The following is a 17409-nucleotide window of genomic DNA, read 5'->3' on the forward strand; positions in this document are numbered from 1 at the left end:
CCCTCTTAGTAATCAGTCCGCTTAGATGGATGTGTTCCTCAGATAAGTGTTTCTCTTGATGAGGTCCTTACCTGACCACAAGCCATTTATCTGCACAGACAGATGTTGACCTTAAATTACCCCCTTTTCTCACTCCCCTGTATTTTGGTGTTGCCTGGGGCCTCTGTGGCTGCTCTGTTTTTCTGCTGGTTACCGCCTCCACCTCGCCACCAGGCCTGAATCAAGTGTCCTGTTCTGCTTTTGTTAATGAGACGCCAGTGGAGGCGTAAGTGGGTTGGTATTCCCAGAGGCAGAACTTCTGCAAGGAATATTTTCCAGTGTAAAAGGATGAGCACTCGAGAAAGGTTTTTTTTTCCCCACAACATTGACAAAAAGTTTGTCTTTACTCTTGAAAAAAACAGCAGTAGCTCTTAAAGGAGTAGGTTCCTGGAGCAGGTGGATTAAATCCAACTCTCACCTATCATCATGAGCCACAGGTAGTGACTGAAAGACTGAGATAATGGATAAAAGCTCAAATACTTCTGAGTTATGAGACTTCTGAGTCTCAAAATGCATGATAGATTTTTATTTCTACGGATACGGCTTTGAGTTTTCCACAAGCAGAGCCCATTCAAAGATGTGTTGGAATGCATTTTGCAGCCAAAGCATCAGATGCCTCTGCCAGCTGCAAACCAGCGCACTTTTTCTCTCTATATGTTTTATTTACATTTCCTCAGCTCTGAGCTGTTTGCATACTCGTCTGATCTTGCAGCGAGTGTGTTTTAAAGACCTTTGCGTGTTTCTTTTTTATCCACCTGAAAAACAGAATAGGTTCATCCTCTCCTCTTCCCCTCTTTAATTCCTTCTTCTTTTAAATGCTACTTCGCTTTTCCGTGAACTTCACATCAAAGCTCTCATTTCCTTTTCTTTGGAGCAGGATGCCTCAGCTGCTCTGAAAAGGTGCAAAGAGAGCACAACAGTAGTTTGCATGTGCATCTGATAAGGTTGTCACAACACAGCATCACATGCCTTCTCTGCTTTGTTTCTTATACCATAGGAAACAATGGAGAGATTTCCACAGCTTCTTCGCTCGATGCAATAATTTGTTGCCTTACACTTGAGCTTTCAGCAGAGCGCAAAGGCTGTAATTTCCCCTTCCCTGCAAGAAAACAAAGTGCTTTAGATTTACACATCTGTTTGTAGCAGCATGTCGGGGTGAGGGATTTAACATGCTGCCGGTTTAATTGATTGCCAGAGAGACCCCTCCTTTTACTTTTGTGCAAGCAGAGAGAAGGAGGGAGGAGGTGCAGAGCAGAGGGAGAAAAGGGAGCTGACAGCTCTGCAGAGACACAGTCAGAAACACAGAGTGCGAGTGGGGTAGCGTGGTGGGTGTGCTATGTGAGGAATGCCGGCTCATGTTGTAACTAGAACTCCTAAAGGCCCTGTTCTTTCCATACTGCTGGGACACTTTAGACCCCGTTTTGGCAAGCAGCCTGACGCCCCACCCCTCTATCTGTCTCATTATCAATGTGACTTTTTGTGCCTGCAGGGTCTTGTTCTTATGCTCATGAGTTCTCAGCAGCTACAGCAACCACTGCAGATTTTCATCTACAAATCATGACACACTCCAGCTTGATCAGTCGTTCAACACTTATTTATGAACCGTGCTTTTAAAATGAATGCACAATGAGCTATTGCTGCCTCAGTGTGTTTTTACATTGTATTACTGAATCACGAGTGGCCCAACATAATAGAAAAGAATAGAATAGAAAATACTTTATTTATCCCCAAGGGGAAATTCAGGAGTCACAGCAGCATTTAAGAAAACAAAAGTAAGAAAGTGTATAGAAAGTGCAAAAAGGTCCACATGAAAATAGATGACGACATCCCGTCCACCACTCTCCAGCCCAGCCAGTCTCCACCTCCCCAGGGTCCAGGACTGAGCCTCCCCAGCAGTCTGTTCAGTCTCTGTCTCCTGGATCCTGTCTGCTCACAGCAGGCGAAGCTCCTCCAATGTGGCGCTGGCGTTCGATGTCAGCTCCGTCAGCCACGTCCGTGAACAGCACGAAGCCACTCTGCCCTCTGGCAGCCCCTCTGCTGCTGGGCTAGCACGGTTAGCTCGTCCATCCCACTGGAGACGGATCCCACGTTCCCAACAATGATGGATGCAAGGACAGGTCCACGTCGTCACCTCCCAGCTCACACCCGAGAACCAGCACGTCGTCCTCACCTCCTCCTTCTCACCTTGAGGGAAATCATCAAGCCCTACACTAGTTAGGATTGACATGCTACAGGCTGCTAACAGCTAATTTCACATGTAAACAATGCAGCCATGGTTACATGTAGGATCTCCAGACAAACACAGGAGAAAAGTAGTAAAAAATATCACTGACGCCACAAAAAGTTTGGTGTCCATGACCAAAAAATGAGCCGTACAAAGTAATGCTCCACTCCAAATACAAAGATTACGAAAAAGAGATGAAATAATTACAAGAAATGGACAAAGAAGAGAGAGCTGCTGCAACAGGCAGCTACTTGGGCAGCGCCTAGCAACGAGAGATAAGGTGCAAGAGGACATCTTTCCAAAACTGTGCAATAGAAGGAAACCTTCACTTCAGGCGTCTGTATTTGATGAGTTGGCTGGACATAAGATCATAACTCTACAAAGTCTGTGTGCATTAACTTTGACGTTGAAGTTCCCTCAAACCCCCTGCAGAGTTGTGAGCAAGTGCATCTCTGACAAGTTGGGAATTAATCCTCCAACTTCTGAAGCCGGAAAGCTGCTCTCATCCAGTAATCAGTGACTTTTATCAGAAAGAAGTCGAATTTGGTGTATTTGGAAATGTATTTTACACTTGCTTACAGTTATATAATGATAATGCAACTTTTTATCTTTAACATTACATTATGAAGACTTTTTTTAATGCAGAAAAAAAATCATTTTCTCCTTGTTTTTATATTTCTGAGCAGAAAAGAAATTAAATATTAAATCAGCTCTCCAGCGGGAACTCATTTACACGCTACAAATGCTAAATCTGCTTCATAGTCTCTTCTTCTTGTGTCTTGACAGAATATTCATCGTAATAGTTTATACAGAAACTGTTTGGTGTCGGCTGGTGTGAAGCGCTCCTTTTGATTATGTAAGGCATGTGTCGTCCCTCATAGTTTTGGTCACACAAGTCAAAATGAGTGATTTATAAAGCATTAGGTCTTCTTTCCAATTTTTTCTCATGTTGTTAAATATTATTAATTTACATTCTTGGTAGCAGAGATTTAGATTTCTACTGATTGTCTACTGATTTCTACTGATTAAGAGACTGATTGCCCAACTTTAACCCCTGGATCTGTCAAAAATCGGGACTTTAGAATTAATTTTACTTTCCATAAAGTAAATCAGATATTTGACCTCCAGCTGACAGTCTGATTATTATTTAGCAAAAAGCTAAGAAGTCTTTTTTTCTGCTTCTCTGTGAGACTTTTCTGCAGCAACGCTGGCACATTTTAAAGACTTGTTCAGCTCCTTAGGTTGAGTGAGTCAGCTCCACATTTCCCCCTAATGAGAAAGACAATAAACTGGATGATTCAATGTGCAAAAAGTACAAGATTAGGTGAAAAATAGAAAGAGGACTCTCTTGTTTCATGCATTTTGAAAACAGACAGGAAATGTTTGGAATGAGACTTGGTGAGAAGTCAAGTCGAAAGTTGAGCTCATATGATGAACAAAGAGATATTTGCTGTATTCTAACAAGAATAAAAGCAATGATAGTAAAATGTCTGGACAAAAGTGTGGAGAGAAACGTTCAAATGTTGAAATCCAAACAAAAAGATTTGGTTAAACTGTTTCAGAAAGTTGAAAAGCTCAGTGAGATTAAAAGTTGTGATTGAAGCCTAGATTTCCAAAATAAAGGACTAAAAGTGTCTTACTTTCAAATTAAGTTAAAATAAGGTTGCATGAACCAAGTTAAAATGTTAGAAATGCATTCGAATAAAGGAGGAATAAAGCTGGAACAGTGTGTTGAGGGCAAATTAGTAAACATGTCGATCGTATTCTGGAAATATCAGGAATGGCTTCTTTTTTGGTTTAGCTCCCAAATTTGAGGCAGATGTGTTGACAGCTGTTATAAAACACATATTTAGCAGAGAGGTAACATCCTCTCTCAGTAAAATAGGAGATAAAAGAGTCATCATCCTAAAAATACGTACGACCAAAATAAATGTCATGAATCTTCTGGAACCAGATGAAAAACTGAGCAGCCCACATCAAAAACCCTGGAGGGAAGTAAACAATGAATCGCTTCCTTTACGTTATTTAGGGTTGTATATTTAGAAGCATGGAACCAGGTTTCTTTAGTGCAGATCTGAAGTAAAGTCTCTAAAAGTTGGGAAAAATGTTTATAATGATAATTTCTTTGTGATAATAGGATGTATATGCAACTTAGACGTGATTGAAAGTTCAAACTTAGGGCTTCAAAACTAAATTGAATCCTCATTGTTTTGATTTCTTTCTGTTATGGTGGAGTTGGCTGCTTGGTAGCTTCCTCTGCATTTAATTTTGGAGACTTCCATTTGTTGGTATTTTGTCCAAATTGTGATTTAGGACAAACATCTTGAGTTTTTAAAGAACTCTGAAGATTTAAGACTTGGCCACTCTATTGTTGGTTTTTCAAAATGAAAAATATTGCTTGATGGTTGTTAGTTTCAGTATGATATAGAGACAGAAAGGGTAAATAGATCATTTTCACTTATGAATTAATGCAACAAACTAGGGCTGCAGCTATCGAATATTTTAGTATTCGAGTATTCCACTGAAAATCCCATCAATTAATCGAGTAATTGGATAAAATACATTTTTGTTTAGTTAAAGAGCAGTTATTTTTCAAATGAAAATTTTCCTCTTTAAGAAATAGAATTTTCTGATACAGCATGTCAATAAGAGCACTCGCTTTGGTAGCTCCAAAATTTGTAAACACACTTTGACACATTTTTTGTGCCTTGTACATCTCATCAAATGTTGCAGACCCAAATGGCACCTGTTTTGTAGAATGACCCATTCGTCTCCAAACTCCAGAAAAGAAGCTAGATTTGTTGCTAGTTGCTATTTTGTATAAGAGTTAGCTTGAGGGGTCTGAAAACTCTCTTAATATGGCCTCAGCTCTATTTGAAATACCACTCTTTGATCTTTTTTAAAATTAAACGATTCCTCGAGGCGGAGAAAATTACTCGAGTATTTTTTGTAATGGGGTACCTTGAATCATTCGAGGAATTGTTTCAGCTCTACAACAAACCTCTTGGAAGCAGAAAGACACAAACAGTGACTTATTGCATTACAAACCAACTTCCTAGATCTGTTAGAACTCCAAACTTCAAACTTTGTGCTTGCTCACTTTCCTTTCCTTTTCTCTTTCCCTTTCCCACTCTCACACACACATTTTAAGATTTTTTCCCACCTAAGTGGGAGAAAACAGTGAAGCAGATTGACTGCGATGAATAGCTTCATATTCAGTCCTAGTTCTTGTGTGGGTCAGGAGGACAGAAGGGCCTTTAGAGTCCTCCTCTGCCGTAGGAAGTCTAAGAATATTTAGCTGCGTGAGGAGCCCTGCTCACAGGCTGCAGATGGGGGGATGACATGGAGATGGATGCATGATATGTGAAGTTAAATGTGATGCAGAATGAGGCTTACAGGGCTGAGCGGAGGATTGGGATGATAGCCAGGTGCGATTGGAGTCAGAGAAAGAGGATTATGCATGTCGAAGAGGAAGTTAGGGTTGTCACAGTAAAAAGTTTGCTTTTCTGGAAACTCTGGAGGGATTCCGCTTTAAACTTTCTGCAGAGAAATTCAACCATTATGTAACTGTCAGGGCAAGTTTAGACCGCAATGAATCAGTATTAGAAAAGCTTAAATATTACAGAATGAATAGAAAATGAGGATTTAGTGGTTTTGATTGTTATGAGAGAGAGGCAGACAGATATTAAAGTATGTTCCGAGAAAATGACTAAGACATGGGACAAGTAGCAGTCTGTCAGCTGCAAGGTAAGTGAGAAATAACTTGTTCAGTCTTGCTAAGTGACTATTTTCATGCTGATTGCTGTTCTGTGAAAACTATAGGTATGTTTTTATCTCAGTGTGTTTCTGTTTTATGGTTCTCTACACGTGCTGTGATTGGAAAGCAGTGTAAATTGTGCATTTCTGACTCTGAGAGGCTCAATCATACGTTTGTGAACCATTCAGCTGCTATGAAGGTGTCAGGAGCGCTGAGAGAAGGAAGGGTGAGGCAGCCGGGAGGTGAGGAAAGCTCCCCATCCTGTCAGGGCTGTCAGGTTGTTAGACGGAAGGAGTGATGACGGGGGAGAGAAAGAAAACAGCAGAAAACACACGTAGGGTCCTGCAGGGATGGAGGGATTTCTGGAGAGTGCTGTGATGAAAGGAAAACTATGTCACCAAGTAATAATGGTCCTTTTCCACCCCTCCCTCTTCTCCTCTGTTTCCAGAGTTGCTGGGCTCCACCAAGAGACTCAACATCAACTACCAGGACTCAGACGGGTAAGACAAGTGTGTGTCGTTGTGTGTGAATGAAGTTGAGTCAGAAGAATGCAATGGAGGAGTCACATCGCTTGATTGACATGCAGATTAGGAAATAAAGCCCTACCTGTGGCTGTCTCCTCTGTCTTCAGTCTCCACAGTGTGACTCATAACTAAATCACACATGTTCTGACATATAGTGCACTTACCTCACCTTTAAGGTGTGTTCAAACGCATACACACACAAACTCAATGCAAAGACACTGTTTCCCACCTCAAAGAAATTTAAGTGGCACTGTTGTGCAAAAGTTTGTCATTGTATAGATTCTTCATGCTTCAAATTTAGTCAGCCAAAATTTTTTAAAATGATTCAAATTTTAAGGTTTTGCCAAAAAACTTTGCAGAGAATAAATTCAGATTTTTTAAAAACCTGTATCTTGATGTAGAATTTTTAAGCTTTCTTTCAACCTGTGTGTCACAGTTACTGGCAAAATTTTTTGCTCTTCATAAGTAATTCAAAAATCGTCTTTGAAAATTTGAAATGAGACATTTTTCTTGACTTGTCAAAATAATATCTAAGACAATTTGGACTAAAAATAAGATGCAACGATTGCTTAGAATTTAGTTTATGCAGTGTAATCAAGTATTCTGTATGCCTGCAAGTATTTCAGCTTGTAGTTTTCCATACTGTAAATATCTGGCTTTAGAAAACACCAGTATTGCTTTGTTTTTAGTTTTGGCTTTTCTATCCTCTTGTGATGACTGCACAATGTTTAGTCTGTGTTTTATTTTCAGAGTTATCGATGTAGGCCATCAGACAGGCAGAGAAAACCTCTCCTCCACGTGTGTGTTGACTCAGGGCTGCTACGTGTGTGTACACGCAGTCATCGCAGTGTGTGTGGGAGGTGACATACAATAGGGGTGTTGAAATTAAACATGTCCGCCCATGATGGAGTGCGTATGTACGCGTCTGTGTGTGTGTGGTGCAGATGAAGGGGCTACCTGTGATATTTGAGATCACCGCAGAGGGATAAAGAGCAGAGGGGAGGTTAGCAAACAACAGAGTGTGTGTAGAAAGTGTTTGTCAGTAACACAGGAAATGGAGAGGGGATGATCTGCTGGGAGGGTGGATGGATGGATGAATAAATAAAGTGTGTGTGCTTTTGGAGCTCAGGGGTCTAAACTTTGACCAAGAAGACATTATTTAAACTTTAAACCAAAGACCTGAGCTCTAAATTGAGTTAAAGTGAGACCTGTTTGAGGCTCTGCCGTGAAGTACGGGAGGGTGCACCACACGGAACAAAACAAGTGTGGCAGCAGAATAATTATGTGTCATTTAATCTTGATTATCTTGTTTTTAGGATGTGGGAAGCCAAAATTATAATTGAAACATGAGCTCAAGTCTTCACACAGATTTAAATTACCATTAAAATGTCCCTCTGGTTGGCAGAGAACAGGTTCTTGTGAAGGTTTGAAGCAGACACTCATTGTTAGAGAAAGTTCAATGACCCCAGTGTTCGTTTTTATTGTATTACCTTTCTACTCTGTTAATCCTGTGCGCACACTGCTGCAGCACGTGAAGCGAAGTGGATTGGCTTCACTTTGGGGGAGCTGTCTTGTCCTCTCTACTTTTATGGAATCTAGCATGAAAAACAAACAACAGCAGCTCCAAAGTTTAACTTTTGTTTTTAACATCTGTTGCAGAAGTTACCAAATGTTTTTCTTCCAAATACATCTGCTCACCGTCAAGTGCTTACGTCGTCCCCCTTGACCGCCTGAGGCTGTGTGAAACCAGCTGAAGGCCCCACGTTGCAGTTGTCATTTTATCCCTACCTGAGAGGCGTTTTTGTGAGCTCGTGTCTTTCCTTGGAGGCTTACCTTCCCTGGAGCATTGACTGTGTTGGTTTTGCCCAAAGCAAAGCCAAAACTTGTCACCAAGAATTCATGTTTTGAACTTCTCCCTCCTTGGACAGTCCAACAGCTTTAGAGACAAACATTTCATCTCTGCATCTTACTCACACAGACGTGCTAAGTGTTGATGGCTGGATATGGATACAGTCTCGTAAAACACATAAATTCTTATCCGAGGCTGCACTGTGCAATGTGATCACACAGACATAACCTCACACACACATTTACACATCTCAGTTTGGTGTTTGAAAAGGGCTCACCTGCTGTAAAATCATCAGAATGATTTATTACACCTCTCATCTCCTTGTCTCATCTCTTGACCCACTCTGTCTCCCCTGTCTCACAGCTTCTCAGCACTGCACCATGCTGCTCTGACAGGCACCACAGAGCTGCTGTCTCTCCTGCTGGAGGCCCAGGCCACGGTGGATATCAAGGACATCAACGGTATCAGGATGGCACGACAGATTAAGAGTCATAGAGTACAGAAAAAAAACTCCCCAGTCTCAGAAAGTCAGCTTGGGTTAAATTGTCGTTCAGAAACTTCCTCAACAGCTTTGTGACACTCTAAACTGAAAAATAAGTTTGACCCACATGAATAAATATGATTCACTTTGAAGTCTTTCTGCCATGCAGTGACAGCAGAGCTGCAGCAAGTATCTACTCACTCACAGCCCAACACATACTGGGGAATATGCTGCAGTGAGAGTGGCAGCTCAGATACGCGGACCAGAAGCGAGTGTGCTTAAAGCTGAGTGTGACGCCGCAGAGGTCGGCTGTAGGTTTCTGAGGGAATTATGTTTCTGTTTCTGTTTTGACACCTTTGCCAGGGTATTGAAACTGAGGATGTCATGCTAGCAGAGTGTTACGTATGGCTGCAGAATCACAAAGTGTAAACCTGTTTGATAGATAAAGAGATTCCTTTAGTTGCTCTAGTAATGAAACAATAGCATAACAGACAATCAAACTACGCCACAGTTAATTTATTACCTCAGTTAGCATTGTCTTAATGAGTTTATGGTCTTAACTGCTTGTTTCAAGTCTTCACATGTCTATTTGACATTCATTTGTTCAGTTGTGGCCCCCTTTAGAGTCAAATTGATCATAAATCAAGATGTGCTTTAAGGCAGGGCTGCTTTACCACTTCTGACTACCACAACCACTTTTTATAACCATGGTAGAATTTTACTAATGCATCTAAGCATTCATTTTTTTAACTACAGATATTTAACAGGGTGTTCAGGGGGTCTTAAAAAGTATTAAAAGTTGATAAATCAGTTGTGGGAAAATTAAGGCTCTTAAAAAGTATTAAAAAGTCTTAACCCTAATGTTATGAGGTGTTACATTTTATTGGTGTTCAAGCTTTGACTCCAAAGACAGACAGTTCCAAATATCTGCCACGGAAAAAGTCCATCTGGTTGGAAAATGTTCTCAGGGTCTGAACCTTCAAAAATAACCACACCTGGTGATTGGACGATCATTCTTTTGTCACACTCATCACAGACCAGCGTGAGGATCTAGAAAAAGCCCTAGCATCTCAAAATATTTCACTCTAGATCATAAGAGTTTCTCAAGCCTCCCGAGAAAATTTCTCAGACTTTTGATGACCTGAGATCTTCGATTCCTACGATTTAGAGAAAGCTTCCCCTGATCTCAGTTGTTTTGGAACAAATTTCCTTTGTTAAAATCACCTTTTTACTGGATACAACGCAATGAGATAAGGTATTTACCAATACAGTTATGTAGCGCTGTTGTTTGAGACATGACCACAAGCAAAGTTGTAATTTTGTGAGGCACCAGCTATGTGTAGTGCTAGCAGCCCAACATATCCATAGGCTAATGTGACAACAAACTCCGTTTGTAGTAGTTTAGTAGCCGTCAGTATGTAGCGCTGATAGAAAGCAAATCACACCATCTTAAGCACATGTCCTAAATTTTGACAATGATGAAATAAAATTCTTGTTTGTTTTTTTTCTGCAAGTTGGCCTTAAATAACCACTGATACTTTTTGTGAAAATGTTAATGTCAATTAACCTGCCTTTAGTTTCATTTATTCTTTCAAGCTTTATTCCTACTCAGTTTACCTAATTTATGTTAAAATGCAAACTACAACTGTCAAAGATCGGTTGCTAACAACAGCTTATTGTCACAATAAGGTCTTAAGACTTTTTGAAAGGTTTTTAAAGGAGTCTTAAAAAGGTATTGAATTTAACCTCAGGATATCAGCATATACCCTGTTAACTGCAGCAAGTAATGTGATAGAAAACTCTTGTGAAATAATTGCCAAGGCAGACTTCACTTCGGGCGCCAAAGGTTGACAGGACTTTCTCCGCAATGTACCTCATCTCATCTTAACTGAGCTGGGATAAGGTTATTTCAGCTGCATCCTCATGTGTCCAGAAAAGTAGCTTCCTTGCTTGAGTAATTTTTCAATCTTTCTATAGCATTACTTATTCATAAAACCACTCAAGGTTCACGTGGGTAGTGTTCCCAGACAGCTGCAGAGCTTCTCCAGAGCCACAGAGAACATTTTAAACTGTTTCCCAGACTCTCTATGACTACTTAATGGTATTTGACATGTAGAACCTCCTTAAAGCTCATCTCACTGCTCTCTCCTTCTCATCTCATCAGCTCCGTGTCTCACTCCCGTTTCTGTCTCCAGGCATGCGTCCGCTCCACTACGCAGCGTGGCAGGGGAAAGCAGACTCTGTGTTGTTACTGCTGAGAGCTGGAGCTGCAGTCAACTCCCCGTCCCATGACGGACAGATACCGTTACATCTGTCGGCTCAGTACGGGCACTATGAGGTGGTGAGTACACACACATAGACAGAAACACACACACTGTACAGCTCAGGTTACAGAGAGAGGGTGAATGGATGCACGTTGGATAAGTTAAAATAGGATATGATAACGTTTTAGCCTTTACGGCACACACTGAGTTTCATGCTTGGTCTGTATGGATAAAATAAAGTAAGGAGTTAAAGTCCAGCTGCCCAAGGCAAACTACCAAGACCAGTCTTCACATTTCACTGTAATCCAACCTCTTTGTATCTCATCCCATATTGTCCACTAACAATACCAGAAATACCGTTCATGCCATCATGCCGGTTTGTCACTCTCCTCACTTCTTCTGTAAAGATCCTGGAATGTCTTAATGGACACACACACACCTCAACATGTAATACACCCCACAAGGAGGCATGACCTCTTCAGCACAACACCATCAAACACTACAGTGACAACCCCAACAGAGCTATCAGATGTTCCTCTCCTGTGTTCAAAGACAAAACATCAACACACTTGCGCAGACAAAGTGTCAGGGTGACTGACATGTGAGTGTGTGTGCATAAAACATAAGGTGATATCGCTTACCTTAATCCTTTCTCTTTCAGTCCGAGATGCTGCTGCAGCATCAGTCTAATCCCTGTTTGATGAACAAGGCCAAGAAGACGCCACTGGATCTGGCTTGTGAGTTTGGGAGACTAAAGGTAAGTATTTTTCATGCATCAGGAGAAGACTATATGTATCTACACTTTAACTGTTAAAGATCCCCTGACTGAGGTTTACTGTTTCTCTGACAATATCAGCCGTTAAACCCTGAAGTTTAGATTTGGGAATACAGTTCTGTGCCTGTTATAACTTCCCTCGTCTGATCTAAGTTTGCAGTTTAGCTGTTAGAAATGGCAGCTTCTGGCTCTTTTTGAGACTTTTCATGTGAGTGGAAGCTGCTTTTTCTTTATACAGCAGCTACTGAGCAGTGGTTAAGCCTTCCTGTACCAGTCTGACCCTATATTTTAGTCACCATATATAATTTCAATCTCACCGCACATTCTCAGCAAGCTTGGCTTTGCATATATATTCAAGTCTCCTGTTAATTCTGTAATTCTCGCTCTGATTCTGCCACTCTTCAGTCTCCGCGGCCCAGTCTCCAGACTCATGTTTCTGTGTTTAATTCCTCCTCAGGTGGCTCAGTTGCTGCTGAGCAGTAACATGGTGGCAGCGCTGTTAGAAGGGGAGGGAGGAGACAATAACACAGACACGCCATCCATCACTCCTCTCCACCTGGCTGCCAGGAACGGACACAAAGACATCATCAAGTAAGATCACAGCAAGCAGCAGTGTTGAAATGTAATTTAGGAGAACTCTGTCATGCTTTTCCTTCTGTTTTCAACTTTTCACAGCCTATCAAGTCACATAAACTTCAATGTCTACTTTTACTACACCTACTGCTGCTGCCAAAACTTTTCCTGTTAACTCATAAAGTTTTAATGCTACAAATTCCACGTCGTACACACTCCTAAATCTAATTTTGCTGGTACTTTTTGCCTTAAAGCAAAGTCTACTCAATCTGCTACTAAAACCACAAATAACTCTGAAAGATAATTGCATTGATTCCTTGAGCAGTAGATTCTTTCGAGGATTACCTAAGCCAAAATAATGTTGGCGTCAAAGATCACAAACTACAACAGAGGACTGCAGGATGGATTTATAAAAAAAAAAAGCTCTTAGTTTCATTAGAAATTAATTTGAGATAAATCCCAAAATCCTTCTCTTATCTGTTAGATTTCAAAAACGTGACTTTGATAAAAACATCAGGAAAAAAATTTGATGAAGAAATCGCCCCAAGTTAACAGGGTTTGTGTTTTACAAACAAATATTAAGATGACTTGTTTGGTGAAAATACTAAACGTTGGAAAAGTTTCAAACCAAGAGGTAAAAGTGTCATTTCAAACCAACTTGTTCAAAATGTTGTGCGAGATTCTGGGGAATAACCATGAGATTTGGTGACATCCCAAGTTAGTGAATTGCCTAAAAAAAGGCAAGTTTGCAACTGTATAAGACAGGCTAAAGTGAAGGAAGGTCCCAGAATGCTGAGTTCCAGTGTGGTTTAAAGTTTCTTAAAGACGCAGTAGCTAAAATTAAGCATTTTAAACTGAATTTATGGAGCTGTAACTTATGAAAAACTACTCTAAAGCTAACAGATACAACGCTTAAGGTTTTTTCGGATATGTATTTGATTATATTTATTTATACTGGGTTGACATTTGAGGTCTTGAAGAAGCAGTTTGCATGTCTGTGTGACGACTCATGCTAAAAATACCTGAGTTTGGATATGAAAGCGGATTTTATTTGTTTTCTATCCCTGGTTTTTGTCGCTGTGTGAAAAATCTGTATTATACCGAAACTACAGCATCAGCTCCTTCTGTTGTCCTACTTTTTACTGCTGCAACATTTCAATCTACTTCAACTGCAAATGTTATTGAATCCATCTCACTGCCACTTTCAGCTGATGTGACTACATGGCACAGATAACACACAGAAAAGCATTAATGCTTCACTCCTGTATTCACAGCTGCAGGTGCTTCCTCTAGCCTTCAGGTAGAAACAGAAACAAACTCGTGAAAGCGTTCGTAGAGGAGACTCTCTGTACTGTGCTGATATTTAATACCAATGACTTCACACTCCAGATACCCTGCAGGGGCTTGGTGTGTGTTCTGTGCCAGGATATGTGTGTAAATATGTGTGAACTCAGCCAAGTAACCCCACCCTGCCTCTCATAGACGTGCCGCTAATGATTCCCATCCTGAGTTATCACGTCTCTTTAGCAACACTCTCTCCTTCTCCTCCTCCTCGCTGCTAAACTGGAGGGTTGAATATCAGACACAGGAGGAGAAACGTTGAGCGCTCAAGACAACAAAAAAAAAGTCCACAGCGTTAGCACATGAGTTTATTTGGAGTTTAGTCAGCAGAATTTGGCTGTCGTCTCTCACTGAGGGATTTATGTCTCTTCAAAGACTCACAGACTTCCACAGCAGATGTCTTATGTTACCTACTTTGTGTGCAGCTGGAGGTGCTGTTAGAAACTGGAGTGCATTCATTTTGTGGGAGAAAGGATATGAAGAAACTTATGATTGATTATTATAAACTCAATCTCCTAAATGTATTAGTTACCTCCCCTTTTCACTTTTCACAAAACTCTGAATGCACGCATCAAGGAGATGGAGAAGCCATAGTTTTGCCGCTCTCAGCTATTCAGCCATGTCCTGGTTTTGCAGTGAGATTAAAACTGTTGCTGCTGAGTTAAGAAGAAGGTTCAGGTTACAAAAGGTTTGCTTCGGGCTCATTTTTTCATCATACAGCACAGATTAATATTTCTGCTGTCCAACACCTGCTGTGCTGTCCCACTTTCTGTGATCCTGTGAAGTCAGGGTGTGTGTCAGCAGCTTTCACATTTAACAAGTCATCTCTGAGCTTTAACACAGGGTCAGCTCAAACTACAAGATGACTTCACCTCAAATACACTTTTTTTTTTACCCATACCAATGTGCAAGAGATTGTTAAGTGTGGGATCCAGTTTCAGCAAGTTTTAAATAAAAAAACCCTGATACACAAAGCCTGCACTCTTTAATTTCCAGAAAGGTTTCATTTTTGGCTAACACATTGCACAGTTTTTGGTGACATCTGTCATGTTTCATGCAGCTTTGGTGATGAAAAACTTGGGAGGTAGGGAGCAATATGCATATGTCCATGTTCATACCACTGAAGGAAACCCGAGTGAACCCCCTGTGTAAATAACTATTTACTGTGAAGCTGAGACTTTGCAGAAACAGATGACTGGGTGCTACTTCCAAGTGATGAAATGAGCCGAGAAATAACAGTGCTTACTCTGTAGACAACACTGATCCTAGATTGGGAGGCTGCAGAGTTTGGATTGTCTCCTTGCGTGAGAGCTGTGTGGAAACAAGCATTAATAATGATGAGGAAGACATGGAGGCAAAAGTGTTTGGACTGAGCAAACACTGAGAAAACACCACACACACGAGTCCTGCAAACATCCTACAGCAATGTTTTGGTGTTGTTTACATCTTCATAGCTCAACTATCACACTCCGAGCGAAAACCACCTCCTCCTCCTCCTCCTCCTCGTCCTCCTCCTCCATGGTTGCAAACAGTATTCCTACATATGGGCCTCTGTTTGTATGTGTGTGTGTGGGCGTTTGAGTATGTGGCTTAATGAGATGATGCAGATGTCCGTAACAGCTGAGAGGATGGATCTCGTTGTGTGTTGCCTGCAGCCTTACATTAATCTATCTGTCTTGTCTTCATAGGTTGCTGCTCAAAGCCGGCATTGACATCAACAGAGCCACTAAAGCGGGGACGTCTCTACATGAGGCTGCCCTATACGGCAAGACAGAAGTTGTGCGACTTTTGCTTGATGTAAGCCATCAGAGAAAAAAAAATCACTTCATCTGCTTCAAGATAATATGACCTAGAATCTGCACCATGAGGTGTATCACGATTAAGGGTCACAATTTATTATTTTGCAGTGATTTTTAATACTTTAAGCAAAGGTTTTTACTGTATTATTTTTGTCTTGATTGTTATGAAGTATTACATGTATACCAAAAGTTGAAACAGCATACAACTTTAGGCCTTTTATCATGCAATTAGACAGCTGTTTCCACAATCTGTGTTTCATCAAAGTTAGTGTTTCAAACACAAAATCAGAACCAAAAGCAAAAGTCTTTCATTTTTCAAAGGAAGCTTAAATGCCTGTTTTTATTGAATGTGGTGTAAAAACATAAACACATAAGAACTGGAAAAACCTCAATGTAGGCGTCGTGTATCATTCCTTTTTCAGAATCGCATCACAGCTAAAAGGCTGAAAAGGAATGAAGATGCTGTGTATTTCTTGTCTTTTAAAGACATCTCAGCTCCTTGCTCCTTAAATTGCTGAAGTGTCAAAATAAAGAAAAACAGGTTCAGGGATCTTCAGAGGTGTAAGAAATTATTTGTTCGGTTCTACATTTAGTGTTACTTCCTCAAATATGTTTCATGCTCAGGTTTTGGTGTCATTAAATGGAGAAAGGAGTCTATTTTTTACCATATGTGCCAAAATTTCAGTTATTTTATCTAAATTATATTTTGTTTACCTTAATCTTGGGTTCAAGGAATATTTGAATTTTTTCCAAAGCTTCACCATCTGTGTGAAAGAGATAAAAAAAATACTGTCAGTATCACAAAACAAAATGTTTGAAATTCTTAAGTGTACAGATAATTTTTAAAAGCCCTTTATCACATATGTTGGTGAAAAGAGGGTGATTTTAACTATCCAGACTCCACGCTGCCATTCCAGTGTTTTCTTTAATAAAGGTTTGAGCTATCTGAGGGAGGGTTTGTTTTAAAAGAGCCCCTCAGCCTCACTAATGAAATGTTTTTTGTGTGTGTCTATTTATGTTTGTGTGGGATCAGGCGGGCATCAATGTGAACATGCGCAACACGTACAACCAAACCGCTCTGGACATCGTCAACCAGTTCACCACCTCCACAGCCAGCCGGGAAATCAAACAGCTGCTCCGAGGTCAGGAGACTTCTGCTGCTTTTATTAAATTTTGGTTGAGACAGAGGAAAATATGGGTAGAAAGTTTCCAGAAGGTATAAAGAGAGGTCACAAGAAGATGTGTTTGTATCTTTTGCTTTCGATGCAGAGGCGTCCAGTTCTCTCCAGGTCAGAGCGGTGAAGGATTACTGGAACCTCCACGACCCGACGGCCCTCAACCTCCGGGCTGGAGAGCTTATTATGGTATGTGTTTTTGTCTCTTGTCTCCTTTTTATAAGTTTGATGGAACATAGATTGTATATAACATCATTTTCTGCCACAGCTTTTCCCAGAGACCACATGGAAGCGACAGAACCAGAAAGTGTTCCTCTCAAAGATGCTTTTCATATGCAGAAACATTTGGTGCACCATTATAAAAAGCTTCTGCAGTTCAGATAACTGCTGTAGTCTCCCTGTTGACAGGCAGTTAAATCACAGGCAGAGTGTTCATATTCTGATTATAAGATAAGAGCGTTCGTGAGTGAGGTCTTCTTGGATTTGTTTGGGATGTTGCACGATAATTTTCTGTACCCTGCACAGGAGACCACAACAGAAGCACAGGCTCAAACCTGCTCCTGCCGTCACTCTCTAATTACAAACTTTGTTCATGCGTGTTCTTATTT

The 17409-nt window shown here is 40.7% G+C and overlaps 1 protein-coding gene across 4 annotated transcripts in view; it reads left to right on the plus strand.

The window, feature by feature from the left end:
• LOC141785260 (CASK interacting protein 2) overlaps window positions 1-17409 on the plus strand; it is a 48682-nt gene that overhangs the window by 16836 nt on the left and 14437 nt on the right. For 3 of the 4 annotated variants that reach the window (XM_074663451.1, XM_074663452.1, XM_074663454.1), the window contains exons 3-10: window positions 6469-6520; window positions 8757-8854; window positions 11070-11215; window positions 11800-11895; window positions 12371-12504; window positions 15516-15624; window positions 16660-16768; window positions 16896-16990. In XM_074663451.1, coding sequence (XP_074519552.1) covers window positions 6469-6520; window positions 8757-8854; window positions 11070-11215; window positions 11800-11895; window positions 12371-12504; window positions 15516-15624; window positions 16660-16768; window positions 16896-16990 — 839 coding nt within the window. Of the gene's footprint in view, window positions 1-5611; window positions 6011-6468; window positions 6521-8756; window positions 8855-11069; window positions 11216-11799; window positions 11896-12370; window positions 12505-15515; window positions 15625-16659; window positions 16769-16895; window positions 16991-17409 lie in introns of those variants that run through there. The other variant, XM_074663453.1, reaches the window with a different exon arrangement.

This window comes from Halichoeres trimaculatus, unplaced genomic scaffold (assembly GCF_033239565.1).
Source record: "Halichoeres trimaculatus isolate MK-OKI-2021-1 unplaced genomic scaffold, fHalTri1.1 fHalTri1_scaffold_23, whole genome shotgun sequence".
Lineage (NCBI taxonomy): Eukaryota > Metazoa > Chordata > Actinopteri > Labriformes > Labridae > Halichoeres > Halichoeres trimaculatus.